Genomic DNA, 17,010 nt, shown 5'->3' with positions numbered 1-17,010 from the left:
AAAGGTGAAATTATCTGACCCAAAGCTGGGTGTGTTTTTATGTCATTAGAGCTACACAGAAGCTCATCATGGGATGTGAGGTGTATGGGGGAGGGGGTGGAGTTAATCATCTTTCTTATTAGCTGAGTCACAGTGATGATTATGAGCCCATGTATTAACATCAGGAGGGTAGAGAGTCGGCACACAAACAAAAGCAAAAGCAGCTAATTTCAACTGATTAGCTCCTCCTGAGGTGAATGTCAGTGGAGGAATGACTCAATACTGAATGGGTGTCAGAGATGAGCAGAGTAGCCAAAAACTTAACTAGAGCAGCAACATAAGTAAGAGAAAATACACTGGCCCACTACTCTGTTTTTTTCTTTTATTTCACGTCCCTGCCATCATTGTAACCAGAAATGCGGTTCCTCTGGTTTTTCGGTAAAGCTAAACACACACCTGTATTTAGGATCACTTTGTGATGAAATGTCACATCATCATCTCTGATTAGATCACTGGTTCTCAACCTTTCTCTGTCACCCTTCAGAAGCTGAAAAAAGTTGAAGCCCCCTGGCTCCAGCAAAATCATTCATTAACAACACGGGCGAAATAAAACAAAAGATTCAGCTTAGCAAAATAGCCTTGCTTCCATCAGAGCACTTTTTTTGGTTTATGCCACTACATGAATCATTTTCATGTAGCTTTAGGTCTGCTCAACCTCCAAGCCTCCCCTGCAGTGGCACTATGCCCTCCCCAGGTTCAAAACCACCGGATTAGATCATGTGGTACATATAGAGCAGGGCAATATTCCCAGTCTGTATCTCACGTGTGATCACAAAATTCTCAAGTGATTATTATTAGACTTTATTAAATACTTAAATAAAAAAGAAAAGAAAAAAAAGCAGCAGCCAGTAGAGCCGTCAAACTTTGCTACACTTTTGTTTTTTATCTGTTTTTTCTACAGTCATTGCAAGATGAAGACAGGGTTTTTGGATTAAAGAGCAGCAGACCACGATCCACCCGGCCCAAACAACCGGACCTGGCAACACGGCGGGTGCAGTGACTCATGTTGACCAAGCAATGGAATTCAGAGACTGTTGTGCCCACATCGTTACAGAGACCTGCCCCATCAACATCCCGGATCAAGCACTCGACAGGTGGTCCATGTTCCAAGCTGTCAGCGCAAGACTCCCGCAAGACGAGAGGAGGTGGACTCGTTGCTCAAACGCAGTCAAGAAGGACTCTGTTTCCCAAATATCAGACTGTTTATTGTGAAGATGAAACTTTCATATCATCATCTGGTTTCTGCTGTTCACATTCACCCCAGATGCAAATTCAAAAAATGCACTGCGGAATGTTCTGGGTGTATACGTGTATGTAGGTTATATATGTATAAAAATAACTATATTGTTTTATTTTATTTTATATGTTACCATATTTTCATAATGGAGCCTTGTGCTGTATAATGACTAATGAACAATCAACCTTGTACCTTGTTCCTAAACTAAGCCGAGCACTGGTGTTGGTCGACTGTCAGTTTCAGCACTGGATCTGTTCAGCCTCAGTGCTGCTGGTGCGTTACATTTTAAAGAGCTACTTGTAGATTGCATTTTTGGTGATTTTATACTTAAGGATTCATGGAAATCATGATGTAAAAAGTCCCCTTGCATCCAATGACGTCACATAACGGAGTTGGTTTCCCCGACCCTGCCACAGCACACTTTGCAGTAGCAGTAGGTATTATATAGTCAGTCAGGCTTTTTTGTGTGCGCTAGCTCTAGCTTACATTTCAGAAGAGAGGGAACTTCACTGCTGCATCTGGAAACCTTCTGTCTCCCATTTCTCTCTGTTTCTGTCTCTCAGTTGATGTCTTACTCAGCTTCATTCTCTCTCTGTTGTGGAAGACTGTACAGTAAATCCACCAAAGTGATCCTTGCACAGTAGTTACTGTTGTAAGTATTACTTTGTCAGTATTAGATGATCACTACTAGTTTTGGTCCTTTCTGATGTGATAGCAAACTTGTAAAGTGAAACATCACAGCGTATCGTCTGCCGTTACTTTTCTACTCAACCTTATTAAACAGTGGGCTGTCATATAAGTATGAATATATTTATTGTTGTTAAACGTGACCTAGCTTGTTTTCAACAATGTGACATCACATCCAATGTCCAGTCATTTTTCCACACACCAATTACAGGGAGCAAAACCTAAAAGGAACCCTGCAGACCTTTTAACCTCTGGCAGCGCTACGGAGCAGTTTTTCAATCCGTGGGTCCCTGTTGTGTTTCTATCTTTTCTTTTCTATCTATTCCAATGTTCCACAGGTGGCAGTAACATGCTACAAAATGCAGCAACACAAGGCAGCTGATAATTCTCTGTAGGTTCATCACTACAAGCGACACCTTTCACTCTATCACAATGTTTTCATATAGTCATTTTTATACATTGTTATTTTATAGTAAACTCTAGTATATAGCAGGGTGCGATTTGCTGGGGGGGGGGAAGCGTGGGATTTCTGGTTCGTACATTCCTGCTTCTGCTGAATTATTTTTATCCCCGGTGGGGACAAAATTTATCCCACCCTCAGAGTGATCAATGCTACTTCACTTGTGATGCAACGGATCACAAAACTCAAGGTTCGGATCGATCTGTAGTTTTGTTAGGGTTACATTTATTTATTAAAATGCACTACTTTGGCTCTGATCCAGCTGCCTTTCTCTGTCTGTAGGTAATCATCACTCTGGAGTCTTGCTTGATGTCCCTGATTGGTTACAAGTTGTGAACAATAGTCTATCAACAGTCATGAGACATTTGCTCCGGTGAGCAGCGGAACTGTGTGTCGACTTCGTTTTTGGGTGCTTACAGTACGTGTGGAACCAAACTGATTGTGTTTTGTGCTGTAAGTGCTGCAAATATGCTTCTGAGTACACAGCAGAGCTGTGGCTGAACAGATCCAGAACCCTATATGAACCCAATCAAACAGACAGAGGACTCTACAGCTGCTGTGTTGCTGATGTGCTGTTTTTCTACATGGCTGGTGTAGTTTAGGTGTAACTGTGTGTGCACGTGTATGTGTCCATAGCTCACGTCAGCAGCTGGGCGTTGTCGTGCTTCTTGCGAGACTTCAGCTTCTGTCTCCACTGGAGGAAGGACCAGAGGGTGGCGTTTGGCTCCTCGGTGACGATACACTGGTCCCTGTCGGTCCAAACCTCCAGACCAATCAGAGGCACACGGATGTTCAGAGCTCTGTAGAACTGGACACGCAAAAAAACAGCAACTAATATGTACCACAAACATTGGTTTGTCCACAATCACGTCATAAGCTCCCATAACACAGTCTGCTCACACATGGCAATTTCTCCCCAATCTCCCCTGAAGGGCTGGGAAGGACAGCCCTGATTAAATCCTGATGACACTTCATACAACTGTAGATATTTGTGTACTCTTTTCAGTAATAGTTGACATCCAGATTTGCGACAAAAACAATATCTATTAGCTTGTTGAAGCTCGCAGTAGACAACCTATCAGCCTTACCTTATCCACATAATTGGCAATTTCCATTATCCTCGTCTTGGTCTTTTCATAGTCCTTATTCTGCCGTTTAAACTGCAGGACAGGGAGGATGGGGGAATATTAGCTGCATGAAAGGGGTCAACACTCAGAAAAATAAAAGATTTTTAAGAGACAATTCATTCTAAAGTTCCCTACAGGGACTGATGACTCACAAAAAAAGCCTATAACCAATCCAGTCCTGCTTTACCACTGCTACCCCGGTCCATCATCATAATTATACCAATTACAGAAGGAGAGCCCCAGACTTTTATTGGTCACCATGTGCTGTTACCATGGCATTAATGTAGCAGACAGCACCCTAAACGGACTTTTATGAAAATATAGTATCTCATCACGGCGGCTTAGTGTCCATCTAAAAGCCTATCCACCTTTAGATTCCACCTCAATATGCTACCTCATTAAGCAGACAAATCCTTCCGCCACATCTCCACATGCTTTTGCTTCGCCATTTCAGCACACTGCTTTCAGTACGAAAGAGCTACATTAGCTCTACATTATGAGATAATTGTTTCCATTCTGGTGTCATTTGATGGCTGCGTGATGTCCGTGGATAAATGTGGCAACCACACTCCACAGGACTATTCTGCCGTGGAATGGATGGGGTAGGTGGAGAGTTAGTGTCAGCTTACCAGCGTGTTGTCAGCCACTATGTACAGCTCCATGTACTTGGTTGTACCCCAGGTGTTCCTTTTAACCTGACAGTAAAGACAGAGACATGGTTATGCACAGGACATCAGTCTTATTGTTTTGCTATATCATACATTATACTATATTATACTACACTGTACTGTACTATACTATAATATATTATCTTATACTACATGAGGGGGTTTGGGAATAAAGTTCAACCTTGGACCAGTTTTTTACGGCATTGAGTAAAGAGGGGCCAGTTTAGTTTTATAGCATGATATCAATATATTTTGATTATTTTACTTTAATTTTAACTGATTTAAATATAAACTATATTTATAAAACTACTGTAGGATTGTTAGATAAAAGATGTTACCAGAGATACAGCAGCTTACTGTAAAATTCACATATCCAAGAACCAATGTTCCATGTTGCGAGACAGGAGATGGCATTGATTACCCATGTTGTCCACACATGATGAACACCAGCCTGCTTCATTTATGGTAGAGTGAAAATATATTGTTGTTGCTGCCATAGTAACAGATGTTATCGGCATGTCTTTTCTGTTAGACTGGCACCTACAGTACATTTACATTTATCTGATGCTTTTATCCAAAGCGACTTACAATTGCTATGTATGTCAGAGGTCGCACGCCTCTGGAGCAACTAGGGGTGAAGTGTCTTGCTCAGGGACACAATGGTGGATGGGTCACAGTGGGGGATTGAACCCCGGTCTTATCCAATGCACCATCGCCACCCTCAGTGTTTTGTTCTAAATAAATCTGTTATGGTCAGATAGTCTAAGGTCATGGAATTAGACCAACCCGTTCTCTCTCCCTGACTCGTCTCAACTCGTCAAGACCCATCTGCGCCATTTTGTAACGCACCGGGGCATTGGCATTGGGGGAAGCCCTGTAGCGTCAGGTTTTGAGAGTAAAGGTCGGTATATCATATTTAACAATAATGACTGAGCAAGGAGGTGATGGAGGCGGGCCAGAACCCGGACTTTGATCCAGGAGAGCGGTGTTCAAAAAGTCAACATTAAATATTTTTATTTTAGTTAGGCAAGTGACGTAAATTGCGTAAGTTATGCAAGTGAAATAAGTAAAACTTATTTTAACCCAAACCATGATCTTTTCCTAACCTTAACCAAGTAGTTTTTGTGCCTAAACCTAACCAAACTGCAACGTTTCACTAACGTGCCGTTTCAAAATGGCAATGTTTTGAAACGCTAGTGTTTTATTTTGAAAGTGTAACCGAACGTTGCGTATTTATTGTCGACTGATTAATTTCTCATAAGTAGGTTTATTAGACTCCATGCCTAAGCTTGCATGCCTCTCTTCACAAGGTGTGTATATCTTATTATTCCTCCAAATATATAGTGTAACATGTCATGGCCGCTGAGAATTCTGAATTCTTATTGGCTGGCAGGTGTCCAAAATGTATGTTAATCTGAACATCCAGAAGGAAAGAGAAGACTTTTGAATTCATTAGAATCAACCACTCAACATCTCGAGTAGTACCCATGCAATATAATATAATAGCAAAAGCATGAACAACACACAACCAGACAGATTCAGAAGAGTTTGGGATATACACAATGACAAGAAGAAAACACATTAAAGTTCAATGAAAATGCAGTGAAACAAGAAAATAACATTAAACACACTAAAATTTCAGTGTTAGTGTGTTAAACATTGTTTTCTTGTTGAATGTTGTCATTTTGACTCTCATTACCGTCCAGGTTCTCGGTGTACTTTCTAGTCTTGATACTGTACAGATTGTTCCACACTAACAAGAAAACAATTCTGGGGGAAATGCTGAATATAAAAATGTGGAATTTAAAATATTGATGCAGGTAGGTGGGTCAGAATAGGACTGCAAAACCAAATTAGAAACTAGACCTAATTATTTGACCTAATAAAAGTGGGTAATCTTGCAACTACACAGACTGAAAGTGGTACATAAAGAGGTGAAAAGGCTCATATGTGTGAGCAGCCTGCCAGCCATGCATGCTGTTGTCTTCACAAAGCATCTCTCCATCATTAAGCTTCCACCCTCATAACACTTGATTACAGCCATTAGGGAAAGGCTCTGCTGTAATTAAAACTCACTGATTTACATGCAGGGAGACTGCTGCTTCGGCTAGGTCTGGGTTTAACACCAATACTGTGGATCGGCTGGGAATCTGTGGCGCTGTGATGGCAGCCTGTGGAGCTCAGCACACACACATATCCACACTAACGCATTAACACATCTCATTGTTTATTGGAGAGGCAAATAATGGCAAAAGCGTTGGGATTCAGTCTGGAGTCTGCTGTGGCTGGCATTTCTGCCTAACAACCCAGGAATAATGGGTGGCAGCGGAGTGAAAGGGGAGAACCAAGGGGTACGTGCAGGAGGAAGGAAGATAAAGAAACAGGGGAAAAGGATGATGCCCCATTGAAGTCACATCCATTGAAGGTCAGACAGTAGAATGTGTCCAATCTCACAAATATCTGGGGACAACTATTAACTCAAAACTGAACTTTGATGAAAATTGTTAAGCTGTCTGCAAAAAGGGGCACCAGCAATTGTTTAGTTTGATGAAACTGTCCTATTTTAATATTGACAAAACCACAATGACCTTATTTTATTGTGATTATACTGAAACATTTCATATTTTTCTTTGGTGACATGGTTTGGAAACCTATCCTTAAAAACCTTAACCAAATAACGGTGTAGTAGGCTGACTGCTGAGTCACAGCTTAACCCAGCGTTCCTGCACACCAGACAGTTACAGCGGAAAACTGGCTTGATTTAAAAATGATGATGAATTTCAGTTTCATCCTTCTAGATGTAGGTTCTTAGTGCCAAAGTGCAGAACAAAGTGGTAGAAAAACAACATTGTTCCAGCAGCCATCACTCAGAAGAACAAGTTGCACTAATGATGTAGAAAAACATTTATTTATCGTTTGACTAATTTTCCTTTTATTATTTTTTATCTACTGCCTAGTGTCCATTGTCTATTGTTTGTTTTTAAATGTATGAGTACACTTCTGCAAGACAAATAACCTGAACCTGAACCCGGAGAAGAGCTAATAGGGCATATGAGGAGGGGAGAAAGATGAGAACAGTTTAAAGTGATTGAAAATTCTTAATATGGCAAGAAAAATGTGAGGAAAACCCAAAGAATGACTGTTTGTCCCAGCAGCGGAGTCAGATAAAGGCACACTGACGAGCTTTTTGATCTTCTATAACTGCAGATGAGACTTGTGTTTAGTTAGTGACGTGTAAATATCGAGTATCTGAACTAGTGTCTGAACTTGTCATTCTCTGCCATGAACTCCCTTCAACTGATGACGCGTACCTTCACGTCACAGGAGAATGGTATTGGGGCCTACGGGCGTATGCTGGTGTGGAGGCCTCACTGCAAAGGGTGTGTTGTGTTTGTCTTTCAAGATGGAGGATGCCACATGAATGTTGCAATAGACTTGAGCTGTCTACTTGAACTAGCTTACAGGCTTCCCTCAGTTTTGTTTCTATCCTCTGTTGTTTTGTATAGAGAGCAGCAAACCTCAAGTGTTCAAGTAAAACTAGAGCTGTCTTATCTGGTTGGTTTAAAGAAAAGCTCTGTAACCTTTAGGAAGAAACAAATACTACAATCTCTCTCTTACAAATTAAAAGTTTAATTCACTAACCACAAAATGCTTTCTGGTTCAGTTCAATACACTCAAGGGTTTTAAGGTTACAGCCATACTTGGTCTGGTATGACCAGTAGCTTCTGGTGGCTAACGTTAGCTTTTGTCAGCATATCGTAAAACTTTGATTAATAGCCCAGCTTTTTATTTGCTAAAATCACTGAAGTGACATTGGCTATATTTGGGACAGGGGTGCATATGGGACAACAACACGGTGCAGGATGAGAGAAATGTGGCAGAAGTTAGCAGACAGAGAGCGATGGACTTCACATGACAGGATTCACAACTTGGATTCATTTTTATGAAAAGCTGTTTAAGACTTGGCTTGATTTAAGATTAATCTTTGAGACAACCTGTTTCCTCAGCTGTAAGTTTCATCACTGGCAAAAATAAATATCACTAGCTGAACCTGTTCTGCCTGATGTACTGCATTTTGGGTCCAAATCCCTTGTACCTGTGTTGGCACTGGACTCATTATAACGAGGAGGTGTATGGGAATCGTTTTCAAACTGTTCTTCCCTTTGTGTTACACAAAAGATTCACGTGCAGGGAGGACCAAGCCTTTCCAGTAGATGGTGGTAATGCAGCATTTGTGGTTGCCACAGTCTATGATGCCAACTGACAATACCCGGGAGGGAAATCTATATATTTTTTGCATCTAAATTACATTTAAAACCCTTAAGCAAACGTCTACTTTAAGCACTTATAACTTTTGCTTTGCTCTTGTAGAGGTAATCGTCTCTCTACTAAAAGGCAGGATTCTCTGTGTGTCCGTCTGTATTTCGATTATGTCAAGAACTGTTCTTCCAATCGACTTCACACATGTTGGGTGTGTTGCAGACCCAAGGGAGTGCAGTGCAGTGTTTGGGGGCATGGGCAGGGGTGAGACGCACATTTTGAACAAATACTGCACTGTATCTGTGAACACTCACTGCACTCATTATTTGAACAGACTATAGAACAGATTATAGAAAATCCACTTGTTTCTCTTTGGATGCAAAGAGATTAAATTGTTATTTATCTTCTCCAAGTTTATTTCCCAAAATAGTTGACTGTTCCTTTAAAGTTGGTATTGAAGCCTAAATTCTCGCATTGTCACACTACTAATTATATGAGGAAAACAACCTAGTACATTCCGACCATGTTTTGTAGCAAATAAGCGCTGTCACTGTGTTTGAAACTCACTCTTGAATGAAATGGTCGGAGCAGGTTGGAGATGTGGTTGGACTGTGTGGTGTGATGGCCATGACCGCAGTTTCCCCCTTCAATTGGCAGTTCCTCTGCACTCAACAGTGAATGGTGGAGAGGATCTAGGTCGCTGATTGGCTCCAGGTAGTAGGTGTCACTAGAATTCAAGGATATTAGGCCCCTGTGTGAAGGACAAAAGACAGGAAGGAGAGAAGTATTGCTGGTGAGCTTGTGGAAAACACCAACATGGGGTAATGGGGTTTTCCTAGAAAGTTCAAAGGTTAAGAAAAGAGATTCTGAAACACTGAATAACACAACAGGGTTTTTTTTTACTAGGAAGAAAATTCAAACAAATCTAAAATGGACTCAAAGTTTGATGTGCATGCAACATAGGCATATACATGTCTATGAATACTGACACAGTGTTAGTGCCGTCACCACTGCTGTTTGCTAGGCAGCCTGCATGGCTAGCGTTAGAGGAAACACTGGAGAGATTCACCTGTAGCCTACATGTCCAGACTTCGGCCTTCACAATTTATTTATTTTTGACTGAACCGAGAACGAGGTGAAAAGTGTTAGCATAGCAGACAAGGTTAGCAACGTTGGTACCTCAGTAAGTTCTGAAAGTATTCGGCGCCTCTTTTCTCCATGACTTATAGACAGATATATGGACATTTATTTGCAATAGACATCAAAGATAATGGTATCCTCTGAAAGTATAAGTCACACTGAATCTAAAAATATGTGTCATGTCTGCGTGTTCAGATTTGACTGAGGTATGACTTTGTGAAAGAGAATTATGTTTGATGCAAACTGCGGCGATCGGGTGCCAAGGGTTTTAAAGTTTCATAATTACTGCTCAAAGAGTATTTTTGCCTCACTTCTCTGCCTCCACGCCACCCCCTTCAACTCTCCTGCACTGCACAGTTTTAAAACCTCTGAGGTAATGTATCCAGATCCAGACAACATGTTATTACTGGGTGGTAATGGGGTCTCAATAAGATTTGCTTTATGCTAAATATGACACTAACAAATATATGATCTATGCAGGAGGAAATTGAAATATGAGGAGAAAATGCTTCAATCATACTTCAACCAAGTCCAGTTGCCCTTGATTTTAACCTTTGTTGGATAACTATGACCTGGATGACTGAGAATCTTCATAGACATCTTCAATCATACTGTATGGCTGAAGTTTTGTCCTCCATGCATCCTCACAGAAAAGCTTTGCTGATGAACAGTGCAGCCTGAGGACTTGATGTCCTAGACAACACAGAGCAGTAAAAAGGCAATTTCAAGCGAAGAGTGTCATTCTGCAACAGCGACTGTCTGGGGTAACATTGATCTAAGTGTGTATGAGAGTGTGCGAGACTGAGGAAGAGATGGAGCCTCTTGTTTCATCCTCAGACTCTCAGACACATACTTCATACTTCTATTCTTGTGAAGATCTTCTACAGACTACATTTCCTCACTTAACCCTCATCCACCAGACTGTCTCAATCCCAGGAGAAGCTGTCTGACCTCTAACATCGCTTCTGATCTATAACTCTAACCCTTTATCAGACTCCTACTAACTGAATATAAATATCCTGATATCTAAACTTCACCTAAATTTTACCCTACAATAACTCCAGCAAGGTCCCCTGACCACTGACCTTAAAATGGAGGGAGCAATATTTAGTGTGACCTGTGCCCATCCATCTTTCATTTAGACAGTTTTCCCTAGCCAAATCCTCATTCCAATTTTACTATAAACCCAAGTTAGAACTAAAATCACAGTCCCACCCAAAAAGTATTTTTCTAACACAAACTCAGAGGTTAGGAATAGACAGATGGCTTTTCACTGTGTACACAAAGTCTAGTTTTATTTTTAACTTTTGAGCCAGACATTGAATCTTGACAACTGACAATTTGCTGTCAAGACATATTCCTAAGTATTTGTATGACTCAACAAGAGTAATATGGGTACCATTTAAAATTATGGCATAGGACCTAGTCAGTGACAGAATATCATTAATAAAGAATACCATTTACGTGGTCTTATCTGCATTTAAAACAAGTCTGTGATAAAGAAGTGATGACTGTAAAGCATCAAAGTTACAAGTCAGAGTCTGGGTCGGTTTGGAGCTCGGGGCATGTAAAATTGTATCATCTGCATAAAAATGGACACTGAAGTACCGATTAGGAGGAATAATGCAACTTATGTATAATATCAATAGTAATATCACACAGAATTTATCTGATCAAAGAAAAAATACACAGGTTTTTGAATCTGACCAGAAGCTTAATGACAGTTTTCTGTACTTCACAGGTACTTTGAAGGATGGTACCAAAAAAAGGATTTAAAGTCAGTACTCAGACCTTTGGCCTGTACTATGAAGCAGGATTTGAGGTTAACGTGGTACAGTAACTTCAGGATTAACCCCGGTTTTTCAGTCCAACAACGGTGGTTCATTTCTTACCAGGGTACATTGGCATGGTAACATTAGCTGAACGAAGCTGTTCTGGAGTAGGTTATGTTCCAGATAAGAGATTAACGCTATAAAAGTTTTCAGTAAATGTTGAGATTCAGTCCTTCACCACTATTTGAGCACTCTTTATGGCATGAATGGATTTTTCATTTTGTTGCTTTATGGACTTAATATAGAACAATGTTTGGAACATTTGAGTGTGTTAAATAAACAAATCAGATTTTTGAAGTGAGGAAAGTTTTTAAAAGTCAGTTTAACGACCCCTTATCCAACCCCTACAGCTTTCAATGTTGAAACACAAATACACAGCTGCTGCTGCAGACAGAATAAGGCTGAAAGGGTCATATAAGAACACATCTAAGCAACACTTTTATTTGATGGGACACAAATGTAATTATAGTCAGATCACCTCATTCCCTAATAATGGGCAGTGATATCATCTGCCTGTTAACTTACACATTCACACAGTCAGAGATTTTTTCCAGCTGTCCTTCCTGCATGTGGCAGCTGCAGCTGTGTTGATTTTAGCATGGATAATGTGTTTAACGTCTTTGTATTTGTCTAATATTGTAGTTTGCTCTTGGTTTGTAAAATATGCCACTCTGCTGCCAGTACACTTGTCCATGTTTGCAATTGACCATACAAACACTGGCCATTTTTTGTGAACACACTCATGGCTGGATTGATCTTATCTGCATTTAAAACAAGTCTGGGTTGATCGAGCCGATATCCAGTGAAGAAGAAGATACTTTGTCACATACACACTGCAAAATTCATTCTCCGAATTTAACCCATCCCGCTGTGCAGCACCCAGGGACCAACTCCAGATCTTTATCAGTGTGAACTGGCACTGACTGGAGAACCTAACATGTTTTTAAATGGTGGAAACCCACGCAGAAGAACCCACGGAGAACATGCAAACTCCACACAGAAAGGCCGGGACAACTGAGGTTTGAACCTGCGACGACCTTGCCGTGAGGCCACAGTACTATCCCCCACGGACCACTGCGCCACCAGTACAGCCGCCCACTCAGGAGCATGTTGTAACACAGTGTCTTTATTGCACACGCTGATGGATACACACACTTTCCAACTTAAACTCCTTGCCCGGATCCCATACGCACTTCCCGGCTCGCTCCCACTGGTCTCCTCTGGGCAGGGCTCCCCACGGTCGCACAAATACTAATCTCAGACTTGAACTTACAGCCACTCTGGCTGTTCTCAATATCCATGTGTTACAGCAGGCACTAGACATCTGAGGTCCAGCACGCTACTGCATTTAGAGGGAGAGCATGATTATCAATGAACAGCAGCTGTGACAATTTGCTCTCCCTGGCTCTGCTCACCTCCTCCACCTCACCCTACTGCAGTTGAATGCAAACCATGCCCACCTCTACTCCATACCAGCGTTGTGTGATCACTTAGCCTGATCACTTAACTTGGAACTTGTTTTGTTGTACAGGCCCCTGGTAACTGCAAACACTCCAACATCAAAGGCCAACCTCACTAAAGATATTAGGGCTACTATTATCTTATCACAGATATTTCCGTAGCAGGATATACACCAATCAGCCAGAACATTATGACCACTGACAGGTGAGGGGAATAACATTGATTATCTCTTTACCATGGCATCTGTAAGGATTTGAGTGACTTAGACAAGGGCTAAGGTCCTTTCTGAGATTCCCCCCATTAGTATTTCCCATATATTGATTTATTCGGGGCGGCCCACAACAATATCAACACTGACACACCACATATTGATTTTCATTTATTTTTTTACTTTTTTTATTTAAAATGGGTAAAATCATATTTCATCGTATAGCTGCATGCAGCAAAGAGATTTGCTCAGCCCCTCCTCTCGCTTGCTCCCTCTGTCTCTCACAAACACAACAGCCACTTTCATAGAGAGATCCTGCATTAAACGTGGAAAGACTATCCTGCAATTTGCCACATGCCGCATTCGCTCATTCTTACTAACGTAATAACGTTCCCAGCTCAGAGGCGGATCAAATCGGACCTCCGCACCTTTCATACAGCGCAGCGAGCCGGCATATTTGTGCAATACTCCTGGACAGCGGCTATAGACAATGGATCCATCTCTCTCAACAGACCCTCCTCTTCGTGCACAATGTGAATCAAAACATGATTATGCGCTGGAGGAAGTATAGTGGACATGAGCCAAGGAAACGAAAGAGGGCTATCAGAAGAGGAAGGAGCGTTCGGGTCGCATAAAGCTCAATCAGGAGGGACTTACCCGGGAGGGATGGGTCAGCAGAATTGCTGCCAGCCTTTTCCCGTAGATAAGATTCCTTAGGATTAGTATTATGAATACCAAAGCACAAATTTGTCCAAGACTAATGCATTCAAGGGTGCCCCAACAGAAACACTGTCATTCTGAGTGAAACACTGTGCACCTGTATTTATTCATATTAGATTCCTATTAAATCAATTGTTCTTGTAGAACCAAACATATTCTAAGAACTCTTGAAGTGCATATGACTTTCATGAATATCCAACCCTGTCCTGAGGATGAAAAACAATAATTTATACAGGCTCTCCTGAACGTGGTTCAATATGCACTTGAAGTTTACATAGAAACTCTTTCACCTTGTCTGTAAACATTCTGTCAGAGTTGCTATTTATTTCACAGCAGACACAAGAGGCATATAGGAATCAATTAGTTTATTGTGAAAGTACTTTTGCTGGCTATTGTGTTCATCCACACTGTTGACCATATGGGCACAGCCAAGCTCGGAGCCATGCTTTCTGAGAAAATACAGTAGGTCTTTTTCTTTTTTCTTAAGTAATTATGTGTCCAGGGCTGTTAAACAGTTTCCCGTAAAAACCATTTAGTTCATCCTGAATCAATACAAAACACCTCGTTATGGCATGAAAGTTGCTGGCAGGGAAGATGAGCTGGGAACCGTGGGGCAGGAGTGAAAACGAAAACACAGAACTGCTGGAGGACCGCAGATAAGAACAGAGAAGGCCAATTATGAAACCTGAACAAAAAGTTCTGATCCAGAACTTTGTTATCCTGGCAGTGGCAATTTTTGCAATCATGAGATTTTTCTTTTGCATAATCATCAGTTCCCGGAAAGTACAGCAGGGTTGTGCAGTTTGGCCATTCCAAAGAAAAGCCTCAAATCCACAGAGAAAATGATGAGGGTATTTTTCATACAGCTCTGCAGCTGGAGCACAATAAATAGCCTCATCAAGGTAACTCTTTACCGTTATGAACACATCCTTTGGATATACCAGGGATAAAAGCAGAAAGAATTGTCATTTTCCCAACTCGTTAAAAGCCAGGACACTGTTTGTGCTGTGATCATGATCTCATAATGAGAGCAATGGGGACGGACGGTGGAGTCAAACAGTTGTTTTGGGAAAGATGTCGTTGATTCATAGTTTATGATAGCGCTGTTGCCTAGCAGAGGAGGACATGTTCAAAGATGTCAGAACACAAAAAGTGACCCTTTACAGAATGCTTTCATTATAGCGTCCAGAAGAACATTTGTTTCCGTCCACATCTTTCTGACATAATGACGTTATGCTCTTATTCTAACTCCTACAATAACATTTACACTTTAGGGATTCAATAGAGGCTTTTGTCCAGAGTGATTTATAATGAGGCTAATAGTAGAGAAAGATTTGATTATATTATCAAAAATGTGTTAATCATTTATGAGTCTAAGAAGAACATACAGAATGAGAGAAGACAGAATAGATGAGTTTATTATGCAAAAATCAAAGCTCAGTGTGGTTAGGCAGGAATGCAGGAGAGAAAAAGATCCACTCCATGTGTCATAACAGCATCTGAGATATTGTCTGTCTAAATCCCGACAGTGGTTCAAAGCAGAGAGAACTAAATCTTTTTCTGATATTATCTTCAAACATGCCCATAGACCCATTTTTTAATACGATAAATACAACACTCAACCCTGCAGTCACAGTTTATCATGAAGCCACACCAGCTACCTGGGAATATTTCCTAAGATTCATTATTAGCAAAACTCACACTATACAGCATAGGGACATGATAAGTAGGGGGGGCTGCAGTACCCCTTAAAACCAGGCATTCAAAACTGGCCAGGGATAGAGATAGAGAGAGCTCATGTAGATGAGTGAGATCAACACTTTGTGTTGAAAAGTGGCGGGAACATAAGGGCTCAGATGAAAAAACTGCTTAAATAGCTTTCAGCATATGCGATTTTAGGAAATAAAACGGGGGATTGGTATGAGGCCAGAGTATATAATTACAAATGATTGCGGGTCGGGAAAAATGGTGCATCAAAAAGGCATAGCATAGGCTAATATAGAGCCGACAATACAATAAATACCGCACAAGTAACAAGCCATCTATCACATCCACACCTGCAACACCATGTCAACTGAACAACGCCAAAACCACATCTATTGTATAGAAAGCAGCAGTGCATTTAAGTCAGTCCAGCGACAACAACAGGCCTATCCAAAATCACTGCCCTAAGATATGGCAAAATAGAAACAACATTAACAATGTTAGCTAAAGATAATAAATTAACCTTATCTTTAGATGTTAAGTTAAACCGCCTTGTTGTTTCGATGCTGCATACTTTTTAAACGTTATAGAAACAAGTTGTCACAAACCTGATTCGACAGTTTGTCATGTTCACAGGGAGAGAATGGAATACTTTGACAAGAAGAAACTGTGTCAAGAAGTTGTTAAAGTTTCTGATCGGCACATGGACATTTTTAGATTTTAATTTTAAATTACTTTTGTGCTCATTTCTTTCTTCTACATTTACACTGCATTGCATGTTTTCTTATTGTGCAAATAAACCTTTCGCAAAACATTGTAATTTCTTAGTTGACATTACTCGGTGCAAGCTATTTTTCAGAACATTTCAAACTAATTACACTTAAAAAGTGATGGGGGTAAAATCAGCCACTTCAAAAAGTGGTGGGGACATGTCCCCAGCGTACCCAGTGTAAATGACACCTGTTAGAGACAGGGAGCGTGAATATAGACAGAAGTGTGGACGTGATATAAAAACTCTCTCTGTTCATGTAGCCTAATGTTACTCTGCTACCAGCGACAGACACATCCACCTTATATACACTCATCTCCTCTATGAAATGAATGTTAACTACAGTGGGGGAAATAAGTATTTGACCCCTTGCTGATTTTGCAGGTTTGCCCACTTACAAAGAATGCAACAATCTATAATTTTAATCATATGTACATTCTAACAGTGAAAGACAGAATCCCAAAGAAAATTCCAGAAAATCACATCATATGAATTTATAAAAATTGATAACCATCTGATGAGGAAAAACAAGTATTTGACCCCCTGGACAAACAGCATGTTAATATTTTGTAGAAAAGCCATTATTGGCCAGCACAGATGTCAAACGGTTTTTATAGTTGGTGACAAGGTTTGTGCACATTTCGGCAGGGATGTTGGCCCACTCCTCCCTGCAGACAGCCTCCAAATCATTCAGGTTC

General features: G+C 40.8%; 1 protein-coding gene across 1 annotated transcript in view; it reads right to left on the bottom strand.

The window, feature by feature from the left end:
• adam19a (ADAM metallopeptidase domain 19a) overlaps positions 1-17,010 on the bottom strand; it is a 219,235-nt gene that overhangs the window by 65,868 nt on the left and 136,357 nt on the right. Inside the window, exons 6-9 of the mRNA XM_046064116.1 lie at positions 9,046-9,229; positions 4,180-4,245; positions 3,512-3,583; positions 3,065-3,231 (exon numbers count right to left, since the gene is read on the bottom strand). Of these exons, the coding sequence (XP_045920072.1) occupies positions 3,065-3,231; positions 3,512-3,583; positions 4,180-4,245; positions 9,046-9,229 (489 nt within the window). The remainder of the gene's footprint in view (positions 1-3,064; positions 3,232-3,511; positions 3,584-4,179; positions 4,246-9,045; positions 9,230-17,010) is intronic.

The sequence above is a fragment of the Micropterus dolomieu genome, linkage group LG12 (genome assembly GCF_021292245.1).
Source record: "Micropterus dolomieu isolate WLL.071019.BEF.003 ecotype Adirondacks linkage group LG12, ASM2129224v1, whole genome shotgun sequence".
Taxonomy (NCBI): Eukaryota; Metazoa; Chordata; class Actinopteri; order Centrarchiformes; family Centrarchidae; genus Micropterus; species Micropterus dolomieu.
The sequence above is the reverse complement of the archived record's forward strand: the minus strand, read 5'-3'. Positions and strand labels throughout refer to the sequence as shown.